Source organism: Camelus dromedarius, chromosome 26 (genome assembly GCF_036321535.1).
Source record: "Camelus dromedarius isolate mCamDro1 chromosome 26, mCamDro1.pat, whole genome shotgun sequence".
NCBI classification, from domain to species: domain Eukaryota; kingdom Metazoa; phylum Chordata; class Mammalia; order Artiodactyla; family Camelidae; genus Camelus; species Camelus dromedarius.
In genome coordinates, this window is record NC_087461.1 from 14,698,738 (window position 1) to 14,714,928 (window position 16,191).

Genomic DNA, 16,191 nt, shown 5'->3' on the forward strand with positions numbered 1-16,191 from the left:
AAGTTGATTAGGAAAAAACCAACCTTTCTTAAATGGCTAATGTTGATGTACATTAATAACTTGCATTCATAGAGTATATTAAGACATTTTTCTAGGCCAAATAGTTGTGATGTAAAAAAAAATGTCACTAACTTTGTACCTTATTTAGAATATTAGAAGACGACTCAGATAGCATCAAAGATGGAAACCACCAGCTTACACAGTTCTCTAAACTCAGGCAGTATGCCTACTTAGTAAATGAAAAAGCTAAAGGATGGCAAGCATAGAACGTTCACATTCACATCAGTAAGACCAAGGGGAATCATGCTATTCTGCCTACGAGAATGTCAAGAATGGTTAAATTCCATACTGTCCGATGCTACCTCTTTCCTTCAGTTGGAGGCAATATACAAAAACAGTATATGCTTCAAAGCCATAATTATTTAAATTTTTCCCCCAAATCAGCACCACTGAAAGTGGAAGTACTATCAAGTGAAAAGTGTTTCTACTTAGAGGGAAGATGTTCCTGGTGGGGTCACTCAAATAGAAACCAAAGGCTGAGGAGTTTGCTAATGGAAATAAGGGATCCTCAGATTGCTCTGCAGGAAGTATATTGTTAAGACCATGTGCTAGGAATCATGCTTCCAACTGTCAGTACCTCCTCCTTCTCTAAGCTATGAAGTAACTTCAGTGGCACACATGGTTATTCAGGCTGAATGGCAGGGAGGCTGAGGATCTGAAGCACAGAATTTCTGCTGGTTTCAAAGGGTCATGTAGTTACACTAACACTACAATCTGGAAATAAGTAGAAGGCCCAGAGAGATGCATAGAACTGCCCAAGATCATATATTGAGCAAGATATTCTTTTGACAAAAGATACATCTGGGTTAAAATCTGAATTCCTAGGGCAATGAACTGAAATTTCCACTTCACAGCAGAATAGAAGGCCGATAAACTCCTATAATATAATTTAGTTCTTATTCTTCTCTTCAACCAAAAGTATAACATCAATTATTAAAAAAAAAAAGCCCATAAGGTCAAAAACTGACACACTATACAATGCAAAGACTAAAACCGTTTGTTTCATCCTGTGCCATCGACCATTTATAGAAATGGACTTGTTATAATAAAGCCTCTTTGGTAAATATTAAGTGAATTTACCTCTATTCTTCATTACAACTTCTTTAGTCATGTTTCACAACTCCTTGAGTGTTATCGCTATATTTTCACATTATGGAATATCAAAGATACATATTGAAACTTTTTTTTTCCTTTGAAGAAAAAAACAAATTCCAAAACCAGCATATAGGTGTTTTTTTCTGTATTTTTAACTCTGAGGAAAATAATTACACCATATGGATGTTTCATATTTGATATCCTAAATGCCTAACAGATAATATTACATATAATTAACCAAAAACATTCTCAATTGTTTATATATTTTCTCTCTTTTTAAAGTAACAAGATATGTAATTATCCTCCACTTAAGAAACTTCATATCTCTTGCCACAGAAACAATAGATTACAAGCATTTACTCTGTTTTTTAAAAAGCCACCAACCAACTGAAATATTGTAAGGGATTAAGCCAGCTACTTAACAACCTGATGGTGTACATTATTGTAATTTGCATGTGTTTCTAACTTGACTGATTATTAATTTTTAATCAGCCCGATTCCAATTTGATAACCAATTTCAGGAAAGTAAGTAAAAACTAGTACTTTTAAAAAGAAAGGACTTCCCTTCCTCATGAGTGATTTCAATATCTTAAAAGAAGATATGACTATAAGAGAAGTCTTTTATGAGTTTATAATGAGAAGTCTTTTAAAACAAACATGCCAAGATGTACACCTCCCAAAACAAAGTCCTATGATTTTTTGCTACATTTCTATAATACCTAAAAGCCATCCAGAATGAATCAGGTAGATGAACAAGCTTGAGAGAAGTTGATTTTGGTTTGAATGAGGGAAAGGGGGAGCTAATTATTTTTATCAAGGGCACAAACTTTCCTCAGTGACTGTAAATGCAATTTGAAATGAAGAACACAAAGCTGTACTGAGCTATGGTAGCATCAATGGCCTGAGCATACAGTCTCTTATACAGAATAACCGCAGTTTAAGGCTAACAATGTTCATTTATACATAGTTTTCTGATATGAGCTTGAAAAATTTAGATTCATTACTTTTAACCATAAGTCATATAGTTCTGACTGAATGTGGGAAATGCTATGAGACAACTGGTGTTGATCTGTAAAAAGGCAGTATCATGGAGGAAAAAAGAAGAGATTAATCTGGATTAATAGAGAATAAAGGGACATAAAAACTGTGGTGTATGTTCCTGGATTTTTAAAAAACTATGCCTTCAAATGATAGTCTGGGGGTGTTTGGTAACAATAATAATACAGAATTATGTGACAAAGCTTTAGGTTGTGCAGGAGAATGTACTTATCCTTACAAAATACATGACAAAATGACTAGGTGTATAGTTTAGTTAAAAGTCTATAACTTTGTCTATTCATACAAAAAGTCTATGTGTATATACCCATAAAAACACAACTATACACAAACATGTATAAACAGACACATGTATAAACATACATAAAGAGATAAAGCAAATGCAACAAAATGTTAATGATTAGTGAATCTATATGAAGAATACTCAGGTGTTCAATATATTATTTCAGTCTTTCCTGTAAGTCTGAAAATTCAACATAGAAAGTTGCTAGGAAAAGCACCACTTGTAGTATCAGACACTGACCACAAAGGGCCAACTTAGCAACATCCTGCTCTCTCTGTTTAATCTTAACCTCTAGGGCAGTGGTCTCCAAATCGGGTATACACATTCTAGGGCATTGACTAAAAGACCTAGAGATCTGAGAAGAAAATATTAGAATTTCTATTAATAATTTTTTCTCTTACCCTTTTAATAAAGATTTCTACTTTTGGTGTGTTTCACAAGGTACTATATTACTAAAGTAATATAGTATATAATATACTATAATAATATAGTGTATTATTACAGAACTTATACAATTTGTAGATACATAGACATACATATTTTTGAGGCTATAAACTCAAAAATATTTGCTACTGATGAGGGTACCTGATCAAAAAATCTGAATATATTCTTTTCTAAAATAGACATAACTTTTTTTTTTAAGTCTCTGAACACCAAAAGATCTTGAGAACCAGTCTCTCGCTTTTATACAGAGGCCTGCTGACACTCAATAATTTAATATGCAATCCTTGTAAGAAACTGAGTCTAAAAGCAGCAGCAGACAGACAATAACAGTAGTGAGAAGTAAAAACATGAAGCTAGAGTGTGAAACAATCAGCAAAGTACATCATGACCACAAGTTATCTCCAACAAAATGTTAAATTTTGTTCAACAAGAAAATCTAGTATTTTAAATATGGAGATTTAAAATGCTGTAGAATATTATGAGGAAAAAAATGTTGAAGGTAGGAAAACTTGAGGGAGAAGAGTCACTAAGCAGTACAATTTCAAAAGAAGACCATACTAAAAAAGAATGCATAAAACTCAAGGTGGCTTTGCTCAAAAACCAGGGGGGCATGTCATTATCAGTAGCTCAGAAAATAATGTGGACATTTGACCAGAACACTTAATTGAACCATGATTCTAAAAGATAACTAAACATAAGGTCTTTGAGAAAACATTTAGGTAAGTTCCTTCTATATATTTATCTAAGCATTTATCAACAATGAAAATAATTTTTAAAAATAGAAAATGACATGAGTGAAATACGTAAACTATAACTGTTATTAAATATTTAAAGAGTGATATAGCAGGAAACCATAATTACTAGTACAGTTGGTAAGATGAGAAAAAGAAAACAGTGATTTTAATGTATTAAAGAAATGAAAATTTGACCAACTATACCAATGGATTTCATTTAGAAAATACTTAGCTTTTGAGGTTGCATAGTTTACCATACAGGACTCTAATTTATCTTTTATAAACTTGAAGCTTGGAACTAGAGATATTTTTATGATGAATTATACATATGTCATATATTAAAACTGTATCAAAGAATGTTAGTGGTCTACTAAGTAAGCATTTTAAATTAAAAATTAAGAGTTATAGAAACAAAAGTTCTAGTAATTTTTAATATAGAGTAGGGAATCTCTTGAGCACATAAAAAGGTTCCTCAGTGAGAAGGAGAGACAGGTAACAGTGAAGGAGGACCCCAGTTAGAAAAGCCTGTACCATTACATAAGGACATACTACATACTACCCCCAGTACGTAAGTTTAGGGAACTGATATATTATCCAACTGACTATGAGGTTTGTTGGCTATTTATGCTAGATAGTAATTGGGCTGAATTATTCCATTTAGATGTCACTGGTTTATGTATATACAAAAATTATAAAGGAAATAAACTGAAAAGCAAAATTTGCTTTAAATCATCTTATACTTAGTTAATTTAATAAATAATTCTGTTCCCTTTAAAGAGGGACAGCTATCTTTTAAAGACAGATTTTATGAAAGCACAACACAGACATTGGTTGCAGAACAAAACCACTGTGCTCTTAACTGGTCCTTTTCCCATTTCTGACCTTCCCATGTCATCTGAAGGACGGAAAACCCACTGGTTCCTTTTCAGTGGAATTTTTCCATCTGGTATTTTTATACCTAATAAATGAAAACTGCATACTAATATAGCATCAGTTTTAGGTATTCATCATTTGAATCTTTATAAAAGCCTAGTAATGTGAATAGATTAAGAAAACTGCATATGCACTGTAATATGGGCAGCCTTTTTTGACTTCATCATTCTTTGACTTCTACAGGGCAGAACACATCCTAGAGAATATGTCATTGATCTTAGAGCATGAAGTGTATCACAATAAAATGGGAAAATGATACATCTGCCATTGGGCAAATTTACAAATTTATCAAAAGATAGAGAAAAACAACATAACTTGAGAAAAAGTGTATCACTCAAACTAGAATATTCAAATTGGAATGGAAAAGACTACAATCATTTGACAATGTTTATCAAAAACAACATATTAAAAAAATTTTAATGTAAGGTTTGAATTCAAATCTTAAAATTACTATTTGAGGGCAACATACCCTAAACTCAGGAAAACACAACACTAGGGTGAGACATATAAGTTGAAGATGGTGCTTTAAATTGAACCTACCTTGCCAAACATGGAATCATTTGCCAAAAAGGAAAGAAACTACCTGATCACAACAGTCTCAGAAAATACAAATTAAACCTTCATTTATGATGTGAAATCTGTTAATAAATCAATCCATCTAATATGATGCTCATCTCAGTTTTTCAGTTGTTTAAATAATGGTGTTAAGTAATAGTATAGCACAACTAGGGAAATTATAAATATTTAAGAAGATTAAAATGTCAGTAGGAAACACATTTCACATGGATTAAAAGAAAAGCATTCATTCAAAAATACTGAATAAGAAGTCAAAATAATTCTATTTAGAACTTTAAAAGAGAAAGACAGCGGCCCAAAAATCCAGTTGGAAAGATAAGAATAAATATACAAACTGTTAAGCAAAGCCAGGAATATAGATTACTTTGAAACATCTACGTACATCCATTTTAATGAAGAATTAAAAGATACAATGTGTTAAAGACATATTTAAAAGACTAAGACAGATAAGTCAAATTTTGTTTATATCCTAAATAATTACAAGACACTGAAAATGTAGTGTAATTCACGTTTTCTTTCCAGTTGAAAAACTTCTATCCATTGCCTCTATCTTTGGTGTCACTGCCACCAATAAACACAGTATACAGCTTAGAAACCCAATTACTACCTTCAACTAGGAAAAAGTAAATCAACATTATTTCTTCAAAAGTAAGATAAAAAGCATGTGGTCCCACTTACTTTTGTCTCATGGTCCCATGATACTCTGAAACATCATGCCTACATGTAGAAGTTTAAAAGGGAATAATATAATCATTTGCTATAATTGCACCAAAAATTTAGCTACTGTACACTGGTGTGATGACAGCTAGTCGTATGCAGAGGCTACAGGACGACATGATACACAGGAAGTGTCAGTTTAATGGGAAACTGAAACAGGAACAATATGACGGCTGCATGTCAATATGCTACAGCTTTGTCCTCTTGCAGTTTAAAAGGATAGTGTAATTACCTCAGATTTACACAAAACATCATGAAACATGGTAGTTGTTCATGATTAAAATAAAATAGCAATGTAAATTAACTTAACAGTTAAATATATTCACATGATCACCACTGTGAGTCAAAATGGCCACTAGTGAAGTTACATAGCAATATATATGTACATAACATTTGCCACAACAGTGTTTGTAGGTTCAACTTTTTGCAGACCAGATAATTTCACGAGACAAATAATCCTGCATCAATTCTTTCATATCATGAAAGGAATTAAACGTTGTAAGTAGTTTCATTCCTCTGGGGGAAGGGGAGGGGGAGGGGGGAGACCCTCTAAAACGTCAGTGCACATCGAAGAGAGTTCTACCTTCTTGAATATTGGAACTTGTTGACCAAGATTCGACTCTTATAAGCTGAGGATAAACAAATCTTAGGATATTAAAGGATCTCATAGCATTGTCATCGGCATTTAGCAGGTATTTGCCACAAAGAGGAATCCCAAGTCCTACAGCAGAGCCTTCTGAGAATATGGTTGCTGTGGCGGGGGTGGCTGCTGACTGCCTCCTGGCTGAGACAGCACGGATGTTAAATTATAGTTTGGCACCTGGGATATGTTAGTTCCCGCATTCTGGTACAGAGTGACATCGGTGGCAGCAGCCGCAGCAGCAGGAGGAGGACTATACACTGCAGTCTGGCTGGGATAGGTACCTCCTTGAACAGAACTGACCATGGCACTGTGGAGGGGGAAAAAAAACTCAGTTAGGTAACTGTTGACTCACATAGCCATTTAGAGAGAAACAGGAAAGCCAATCATTAACCATTCACTCATTCATGCAATCCATGCACTAAATATGTATTAAATACCTGTAATGTGCCAAACACTGTTATTTTAGGCACTGGGATATCATAAAGAGAGAAGGGGAGCAGAGGCCTACCATCAAGGAGCTTACATTCTAATAAGGAGAAAAAAGATGATAAATATATAATATGTTAAGAGGTAGTAACTGGTATGAAGAAACAACATATGGCAGGAGAACCAAGAGTTGCTGGGACAAGAGCTTCCTGTTTATCTAGGGTAGCAGGGGAAGGCCCCTCAGACACAGGAACGTACAAGCCAGGAGGGAGTGATACTGATTATCTAGGGGAAAAGGCATTTCAGGCAAAGAGAACAGCAAGCCTTTGAGAAGAGAAAATGCCAGGCATGTTCAACAAACAGCAAGGAGGCCTTGATGGCTGAAGCAGAGTGAGCAGAGGTGAGAGTGGCACAGGATGGATGGGGAGGGGAGCCCTAGAATACACGGGCCGGGCAGGCTAGGATAAGGGTTCTGCTTGTGTTGGAGTGAGATGGAAAGACACACAAGAGTGATGTGATCTGGCCTGGCTTTAACAGGCTCACCCTGGACCCAGGGCAGAAGCAAGGAGACCTGACTGGAGGCTGCTGGAATGGTCCAGTGAGAGCCATGGTAGAGAGCAGGGGAAGCATCAGATTTTGAAGGGAATTTCATCACAAAATGCCTGAGGTAAAGTCTGAGAACTAAGTTACTGGTGGAGCTATTCACTGAAACAGAAGAGACCACAGATGAGGACCACAGCAGATGCGGGGAGGGAGAACCCCAGTACAGTTTTGAACATGTCGTATGAAGTATCTAAGAGATTCCCAAGGAAAAGATAAGGAACAGGTGGTCAGCTATGCAAGTCTGAGTCCAGCAGAGGTGAGGACAAGGAGTGTACCTCTCTAGGAGTCATCAGCGTACACACATCGTTCAGAGTCACGGGCCTCAATGAGATCCCCTAGGGAGTGACTGAACAGAGGAAAAAGCAGTCCATGTTTTGAGCAGGCAGATAAAGAAAGAGTAGGCAAAGAAGACTCAAGAGTGGCAATAAGATAGAAGGAAAACAGCAAGAACGGGCACGGCCAAGTGAAAAAAGAATTTCAAAAAGGAAGTGACCACGGGGTCTGGCCACGTGGAAATCACTGGTCCTTTAAGACCAGCTCTGGTGGACTAGGGAAGAAGAAAACCTGGTAACCTCCTTTCTCTTACTTCCCTGAAAACAGAGAAGCAAATAAAAGAGACCTTCTCTCTACTCCCACCCAAACATCTATCAATCAACTACCTGTATCCACACCCCCTGATGTATCCTGCTCTCCTTCCTGCTGTAATTGACCACCTGCCAGGCACCCTCCACGTGGGCACTGCTCCCACTCCACAGAAAAGAAGTCCTTCAGAGCTGTCTTCACTTATGTCTCTGCTACTTCTCATCCCACTCCCAACCTCATATTCGAGTTTTCACCATGAGGAAGACAGCAAGTTAACTACATAAAGACACTAAGAGCTTTAACAATGAGATTCCCCTCCACGTTTCTATGAAAAACATAAAACAAGCTATACAAAGGGCAACTGCCTACAATTTTCAAAATTCTATTTCTAAACTTTTCTTCAAGTGCTAGATTGTTTATCAATCAGATGTTGGTAAATTCAGTGCTTTTGTACTCTGCACAAATTAAACCAATTCATTATTATAACAGACAGTCATTTACCGCTACATTCCACCAACTAACGTAACCACTTAGGCAATGCTTGAAGGCAGCATCCACTATCAGTCCATAGGTGGTGTGTTGTGAGATATAAAGTATCACAAGAACTCAGATTTCATGCTGTTAGTCACACCATTAAGGGCCACAACAATGCTATTTATAATGTTGAGACTAAGGGCCAAACTCTGGTGCCAAAATGCCTAGTTTTGTATCTTAGCTAAACGGGACCTTAGTCCTCCCTCCCTGGCTCAGTTTCCTCATCTGTAAAAGGGGGAAGACCGTGTACCTGCTTCATGGGTTATTAGAGTAAGTTGAGTTAACACATGTAAAGCACAGAGCATGTGGCCTGGTGCTTACACGACATCCCATAAATGTTAGCTGTTACTCTAATCACTCCCACTCTGTGCTATACTCCTCTCAACTTACAGCTCTACCATTCACCCAACCACGCAGGGGTAAAACCCAGCAATTCACCGAATACCTTTCTCTCATATCTCTGCTCTGCACTGTCTCCCCACCTTGTTACCCACAGTCATTTGCTAATGAAATAACTCTTTTCTCATTCCTATCTTGCAATTAGACACTCTTCATTTCTGACCTAATATACGAGTCTCCCGGCTTCTATTCTAGTCCCTCTGAACATCCACGGCACCACCATCAGAAGGTCTTTATGAGCTTTCCCAGACAAGACCCAAGCTCCTTAACATGTTATCCAGGACCATTCATTCAAGTCCAAGTGTATCTCGCACATCTCCCACCACAGACTTTAATCCTTCTGTAACGCTGTACTGTTGGTAATGCCCACCACATACTATGTGTTTTCATTACTCCCCGTGTTACTCATTCCAGGGGCACCATGCCACTCTACAGCATGTCATTTCAACAGAAACATGAGAACCATGTCTTTGTTCATGAAAGAAAACCTTTTACTTTTTTCTTCCAGGCTGAGAATAACTTTGAGCATATTTTCTTGGAAATCTTCCCTGAATCCTGAGACTCCTAAAACATATAGCTTCATTTGTAATTTATGTTGTAATTTTATATTTTGTGTGTATTTGCCTCTACTAGCCAGTAAGCACCTTGAGGCCAAGAAACTCTAAATCAATGGTCAACTAATATTTGACCAGGGAGCCAAGAATATTCAATGGGGAAAGATTAGTCTCCTCAATAAATGGTGTTGGGAGAACTGGGTAACCACATGCAGAAGAATGAAAAAGGACCCCTGTCTTACATACATCACTCACAAAAATGAACCTGAAATGGATTAAAGACTTAAATAGACCTGAAACTGTAAAACTCATAGAAGAAAAAAATAGGGTAAAAAGGTCATTCATGTTGGCCTCATTGTAATTCCCTGGATATGACAGCAAAAGCAAAAACCAGTAAGTGGCACCACATCGAACCAAAATGCTTCTGCACAGCAAAGAAGACCATCAACAAGATGAAAAGGGAGAATCTACAAAATGGGAGAAAATATTTGCCAATCACATAACCTGATAAGGAGTAAACATCCAAAATACACAGAGAACTCATATAACTCAAAAGCAAAAAAAAACCTAACAACTTGATTGAAATAATGGGCAGAGGACTCGAATAAACAGTTTTCCAAAGGAGGAAGGTCAGTCAGGTGGTCAGTAGGCACATGGAAAGGTGCCCAGCGTCACTAATCCTCAGGAAAAAGCAAATCAAAACCACGGGATATCACCTCACACCTGCTGGAATGGCTATTATCAGAAAGTCAAGAAATAACAAGTGTCGGCAAGAATGTGGAGAAAAGAGAATCCTTGTGCAGTGATGGCGAGACTGTAAATTAGTGCAGCCACTATGGAAAGCAGTATGGAGGTTCCTCAAAAAATTAAAAATAGAACCATCATGTAATTCAGCAATCCCACTTCTGGGTATATATCCAAAGGAACTGAAATCAGGATCTCAGAGATATCTGCACTCGTATGATCACTGCAGCATTACTCACAATAGCCAAGATACAGAAACACCTAAGTGCCTGTCAAGGGATCAATGGATAAAGAAGGTTAGACACACACACACACACTCTCTCTCTCTCTGAATATTATTCAGCCTTGAGAATGAAGACAACTCCGCCCTTGTGACAGAGAAAGACACTGTATGATCTCATTTATATCTAAAGCATCAAACTTGGACAAACAAAAAACATCCCTTTAATAGAAGCAAAATGAAATAACTGACAAGTAAGTATACAGTGTTGGTCACCTAAGCATTATTGTCACCACCACTCAAGATAGGTAAATCAATACCACCTTCCCCAGTTATCAGTAAGATCATCCTAGGGTGACAGAAGTCTGGAAAAGTGATAACCCTAAAATCAAAACTCAATGTAAAAGAATAAGAAATTGCCTCCTAGGTAATGAACGGAGGAACACTAAAAAACCTGCCTATCAAAAATGGAGGAAAAATTCCTCATTGACCTTGATTTACTATTAGAAAGCTTGAATCAAGTATGTCGTATGCTCTGTTTTGCCATCAATTTTCTCATTCAGACACACACACAAACACACAAACCGTTCTTATGCATTTGTAAATATATATGTTACACATTTATGTATCTTTTAAAAAATTGCCTCAAAGCCTTCATGAAGCCTTTTCAAGGAATTAAAGTATGTATCTCCTTGTCCTAACACAGTCCTTGAAATTCCCATCAACACTTAAACATTTACTTATCAAATATTTACTGAACTCCTACCCAGTGTAAGGCTCTGGGCTACACAGTGCGGCTATAAAGATGGAAGATTCAGCTCCAGCTCTCAAGAGCTCTCATCAGAGCTCAGTGGGGAGAAGATTATGAGACTAAATGGTGTCCCTGGGTCCTGCGACAGCAACTGAGGAGGAGGGAGTGGAAGGCAAGAGAGGTACTGGCGTTCTAGTCCAGACGAAGCTAAGAACTGAAGAATAAGGAGGAAACAGCCAAGCAAAGAGGGTGAAATATCTCAAGGAAATGCTCAATGAAAAGCATCCATTGAAATGTACATGCATTTCTCAAGAGGTGACATTTATAGCCCCAGTATGTCAGCAGAGTCGGGCCCTGGACTACAGCGCAAGTCCTGCACCGGGGATCCACATCCAGCCTGCAGAGGTGGACTGAGCAATGCCCAGCAAACAGCAACAGGGCGCTTGGGCTCTGTAGCACAATGTGGTTTAAGCGCCTACCAACAGATGATCTCACTTGCAAGGACAATGGCTCAAGGCCCTGAACTAAGACAAGTAACCTCCAGTAACAAGACAGCTGGAGCAGCATGTGATTCAGCAACAGAGGATGAGCTGGGGAAGAGGCGGCCTTTCTGGCTGATACTAACATATCTGAGGGGTTCCTACGTTACTCATGCACACTGGCTAACTTCTCAACAATACCTCCTTCTACTCACTCTGATCTCATTTCATAGCAGCATGTTACTCTCTTAATAGCTGCTCCCTGCCTATTTCCATCTTTCCACTCATTTTCACCAAACTGCAACTTAAAAAAAAAATTTTTTTTTTAATTCCCAGGACAGAAAGAGCTACACCTAACATTTTCTCCTAAGCTCTGTAACCCAGTAGGGGGTGCTCTTTTGGGTTTTTTTGTTGCTGTTTGATGCCTGTAAGAGGCTTCCCCACTACCCTACATAAGGTCACTTCAGAATACTGGATGTGACCATAAAAACACGTTTGAAAATCCCCAAGCATCCCTAGAGTGTGACTCTTTCGAGGATGAACAAGACAACAGTGTGGGCAGTAGAGGAGGAGCATTCTGGGCAACTCCAACATTGAAAGCTTCCTAGAAACTGTACCTGTGCCACCAAGAAACCTCTGTTGCAAGTCAGAATGTCATGACTTCTGGAATTACACACTGATGAACTCTTAAACCTATCTTTTATTCGACTCAAAGAAATGACTTCAGCTTAGATGTCCACTGAAGTAGAAAAGGCATTTATATAATTATGAGTAACACAATGTATAAATATAATCATTTACAAGACAGGGGCATCGTAAGTAAATGACCAAAACAACTGGCCTGGCATTTCACATTCAGCGACTCGTCCCATGAACCACGGGGTCAGAGAGCTTCCCATCCTGTCTCTTTGCAAATGGTTTACCTTGCTGTGATATACACTACATTCCCACACACGGTAAAAAGAAGGAAATATTTATCTTTAAGAGGCAGTACAAAACTATAAATTCTAAAATAGTAATTCTAGACATTTAGATTTTACATGAAATCTGTGTAAAAGGATAATAAATTAGTTACCAACATAAGTTTACGTTTTGTTCAAGTCCTTAGCTTATATCATCAGAGACTCAAATAAAAACAAAAGACATTATAATAGGCGTATATAAAAAAACAGAGAAGACAGCAGTCGCAAGAACCAGTCGGACAGAGGGTCCCCAAGCTCACCACCACAATGTCAGCGGTGACATCTACCGTGGATTTTTCCTCATCCACTTTTTATGGTTACAGGACGATCACGGCGCGAAGCACAAGCAACAGTCAACAATCAAATTACTTGGGGTAAGAAGCCTGGGTCGGCTGGCTGGGCGGGGCGGGGCTGGCCGGCGCCGGCACGGCTCCTTGGCTGAGGGAGGGCAGCTGCTCCGGGGGGAGGCTGTAGCTCTGCAGGTGGCTCAGCTGCGCGGCCCCCGCGACCAGGTAGGCGGCGCTGTGCGGGGGGGCGCCTGCGTACACCTGGGGAGAGCGGGGTAGGACAGATTTGAACAGGCAGGCTCAACTTCATTTGCAGAGGCATTCGGTTACAGAAAGAACAATCACAGCTCTGAAACGTTTTGTTTGAAGTTACTTCTGCTGACCGACATTTTAAAAAGGACTTTTCAGTGAAGTGGGCTTCCGACAATTTCTGTTCTTAGGTCAACGTTAGCTAAGCTCGTGTTTATCTCTGTGCAGAGGCAGTAGAGGAACTTACCTTGAAACGTTATACTAATACAATTTCTCCTTGCATGTTGGTATTGTAAGTATCTCCCTAAAAGGAAGCCCAACAAATGCTCGAGACGTGTCTTTGAATTCACTGTTTTATAGCAACACTCTGCATTTATTTACAGATCTCTACATACAGATATAGATACAGATGTATTTCCTGCATTACAGCTTGTTAAGCATAGGGCAAGCTAAGCTTCTACAGCAGGGTCAGCAGACTTTTTTGTTAGGGTCCAGTCAATGTGTCAGGCTTCGTGGGCCACATGGTCTCTGTCACAACTACTGAGCTCTGCCCACAGAGAAAACAGCCAGAAACAATGCAAAACCAAACGAGAATGCATTTCAGGAAGAGTTTATTTTAAAAAACAGGTGAGAGGCTAGATTTTGCCCCAGGCCATTGTTTGCCTGCCCCTGCATCTAAAAACTCTACTTGGGTTAAGCTAAAGAGATTAAAGTCTTAAATGCCCCTCAAATCTTAAATGCACATAACATTTTAATTTTCTGTGGTATTCATTAGATTCTTCCATTTCACATGCTTGAAAAGAGAACTCCCCTGTACACGTAGTAAGCCTCTTACCAGCTGTTAAGACAGTAACACAGTCATCATCTTAGCACTTCCATTAAGCCACACAAGATTCACTACACACCGAATCCAAAAGATCTCCATTATAATCATAGTCCAGGGCTCATAAATGCAGTATTTTTTGTTGTTGTTGTTTGCCAATCAAACGTGAAGGGTTTATGTTTGCCTGTTGGCTCACACTGCTACGGAGACTCACAGCAGGGTGTCATCTGGCCCTGGTTTCTCAGGCCCAGCTGCTCTCCTCCAGGGCTCTGGCCCCTCACTTTAGGAGAAGTGGACCTTGCCAAAAAAAACTGATCTGCACAAAGTGTATAATCTTCTACGTGGATAAAATGTGGTGTCTGGCTAATTACTCCCTATACCCTGAACTTCTATGTTTCTGGGAGAAGTTTCTGGGGTGACCAGAGGAAATGGTTCTACACCACACTACACATGTTCTCACGTAGCAGAAGGGCAAAAATCCGGATTAAAGCAGCTCACTATAAAATCGAAAACTGTGGATGATCACAAGAATTTAGTAATAATTAGGGGGTTTACTCAGACAGAAAAAATTGTAGTTCTTAAACAGATAATTAGATATGAAGCTTTAAAAATATATAGATGTTTGGCCCTCGTGCCTGGATTCAGTAGGTCTGGGATGGAGCCAGAGCATCTGTTTGGTTTTTTGTTTGTTTGTTTGTTTTAAAGCTTGACAGTGATTGATGTACATCCCTGCAGAAAAATAATTTTTTAGAAAAAGGACTACTGTTTTATTTAGTATACTGTACTATACACTGTATTTGTCAAGTAAAAAAATCTTTTAAACTTTATTTTTACTCTAAACATTACTTTTAGAAAGTTTCACATTTTAGAAAAACACAGCTATTCCAAATAATTGCAAATATGTTTGAGAATTTAAAATGAAATACGTGAGTTTTTAAAAGCTTACCTGAGAACCAGAGACACCAGATGACTGAATATAATACTGCTGATTCTGTAATTTTGCGTACATGGAATACATCGGGTCTTCATTCATTAACTTGGTATACAAGGAAAGTGCCTCCATCACTTTCACATTAAGTTCTGAAAGTTCTGAATGCTTCCTGAAATATTATACAATAATTTAAAACACAACTGCTATTTAAATGATATAATGGTCTAAGTAATAAGATTCATCAAAATAGCAAAAATAGCAAAAAGTGGTGTAAGCAGACATTATTAAAAATCGACCTTCGTGACAAAAAAATATCCTATAGTTTAGCTCCAACGCAACCAAAACTGTTTTAAGATTGAGGTGGTGGGCTAGAACTCTAGTTTATTGCACATGACTTTACTTCAAAATACCTAGATTCTCTAGTTAATAACAGATGGGTCATTTGTGGGCCCTGATGATGTCACTTACAGCAAATACGATTACAACAGTTAACCCTTATTTTTAAAAAAGACTAACATAGTGAAAGTCAAATAAATCGTCACTTAAAAAGGGGGTGGGGAGGACAGGCTGGTCTAATTTCAATTCCCATATCTAGCAGAAAACGAGTGAGTGAGAACTGGCCTATCTTTAAAATAAAAATAAAATGCAATAATAATAAGGCAGCTCTATTCCAACAGCAGTTTAGAGAGGTCTGTAGGGAAAAGGGTAAACAACATAGATTGGTGCATGCTCTTTTACCGATCAATATCCTCCAGCTTCTCATCAATGAGAGGTCCCATCTGGTGACACAGTGCTACGATGACAAGATTTGAAGAAATATAAGAAAATGTAGCAAAAGAAAGCAAATCTCTGAAGGATATTCATATAATTTAAGGCCTAAAAGATCTAATTTGGAATAATACAAATTCTATTCATTAAACTTAGCCCACAGAGCCCAAGGTTGACTTTCCTTGGTATTTATAAAATCAATACTTTAGATTGACTGTATTGATGTCAGAAATTCTTTAATACATATTTCCATTTTATAACACTTAAAAATGTTGAATAAAATATTTAATTTGTGTAGAAAAGTATAAGAATTTGAATTCTACCAAAGATTTAAGCTG

The 16,191-nt window shown here is 37.9% G+C and overlaps 1 protein-coding gene across 1 annotated transcript in view; it reads right to left on the reverse strand.

Annotated features, from left to right (window-relative positions):
* Nucleotides 1-4,992: 4,992 nt before the first annotated feature.
* The window catches only part of STAM (signal transducing adaptor molecule), a 54,783-nt gene continuing 43,584 nt past the window's right edge, over nucleotides 4,993-16,191 (reverse strand). The window contains exons 11-14 of the mRNA XM_010992982.3: nucleotides 15,824-15,878; nucleotides 15,101-15,254; nucleotides 13,165-13,343; nucleotides 4,993-6,848 (exon numbers count right to left, since the gene is read on the reverse strand). Of these exons, the coding sequence (XP_010991284.3) occupies nucleotides 6,620-6,848; nucleotides 13,165-13,343; nucleotides 15,101-15,254; nucleotides 15,824-15,878 (617 nt within the window). The 3' untranslated portion in view covers nucleotides 4,993-6,619. The remainder of the gene's footprint in view (nucleotides 6,849-13,164; nucleotides 13,344-15,100; nucleotides 15,255-15,823; nucleotides 15,879-16,191) is intronic.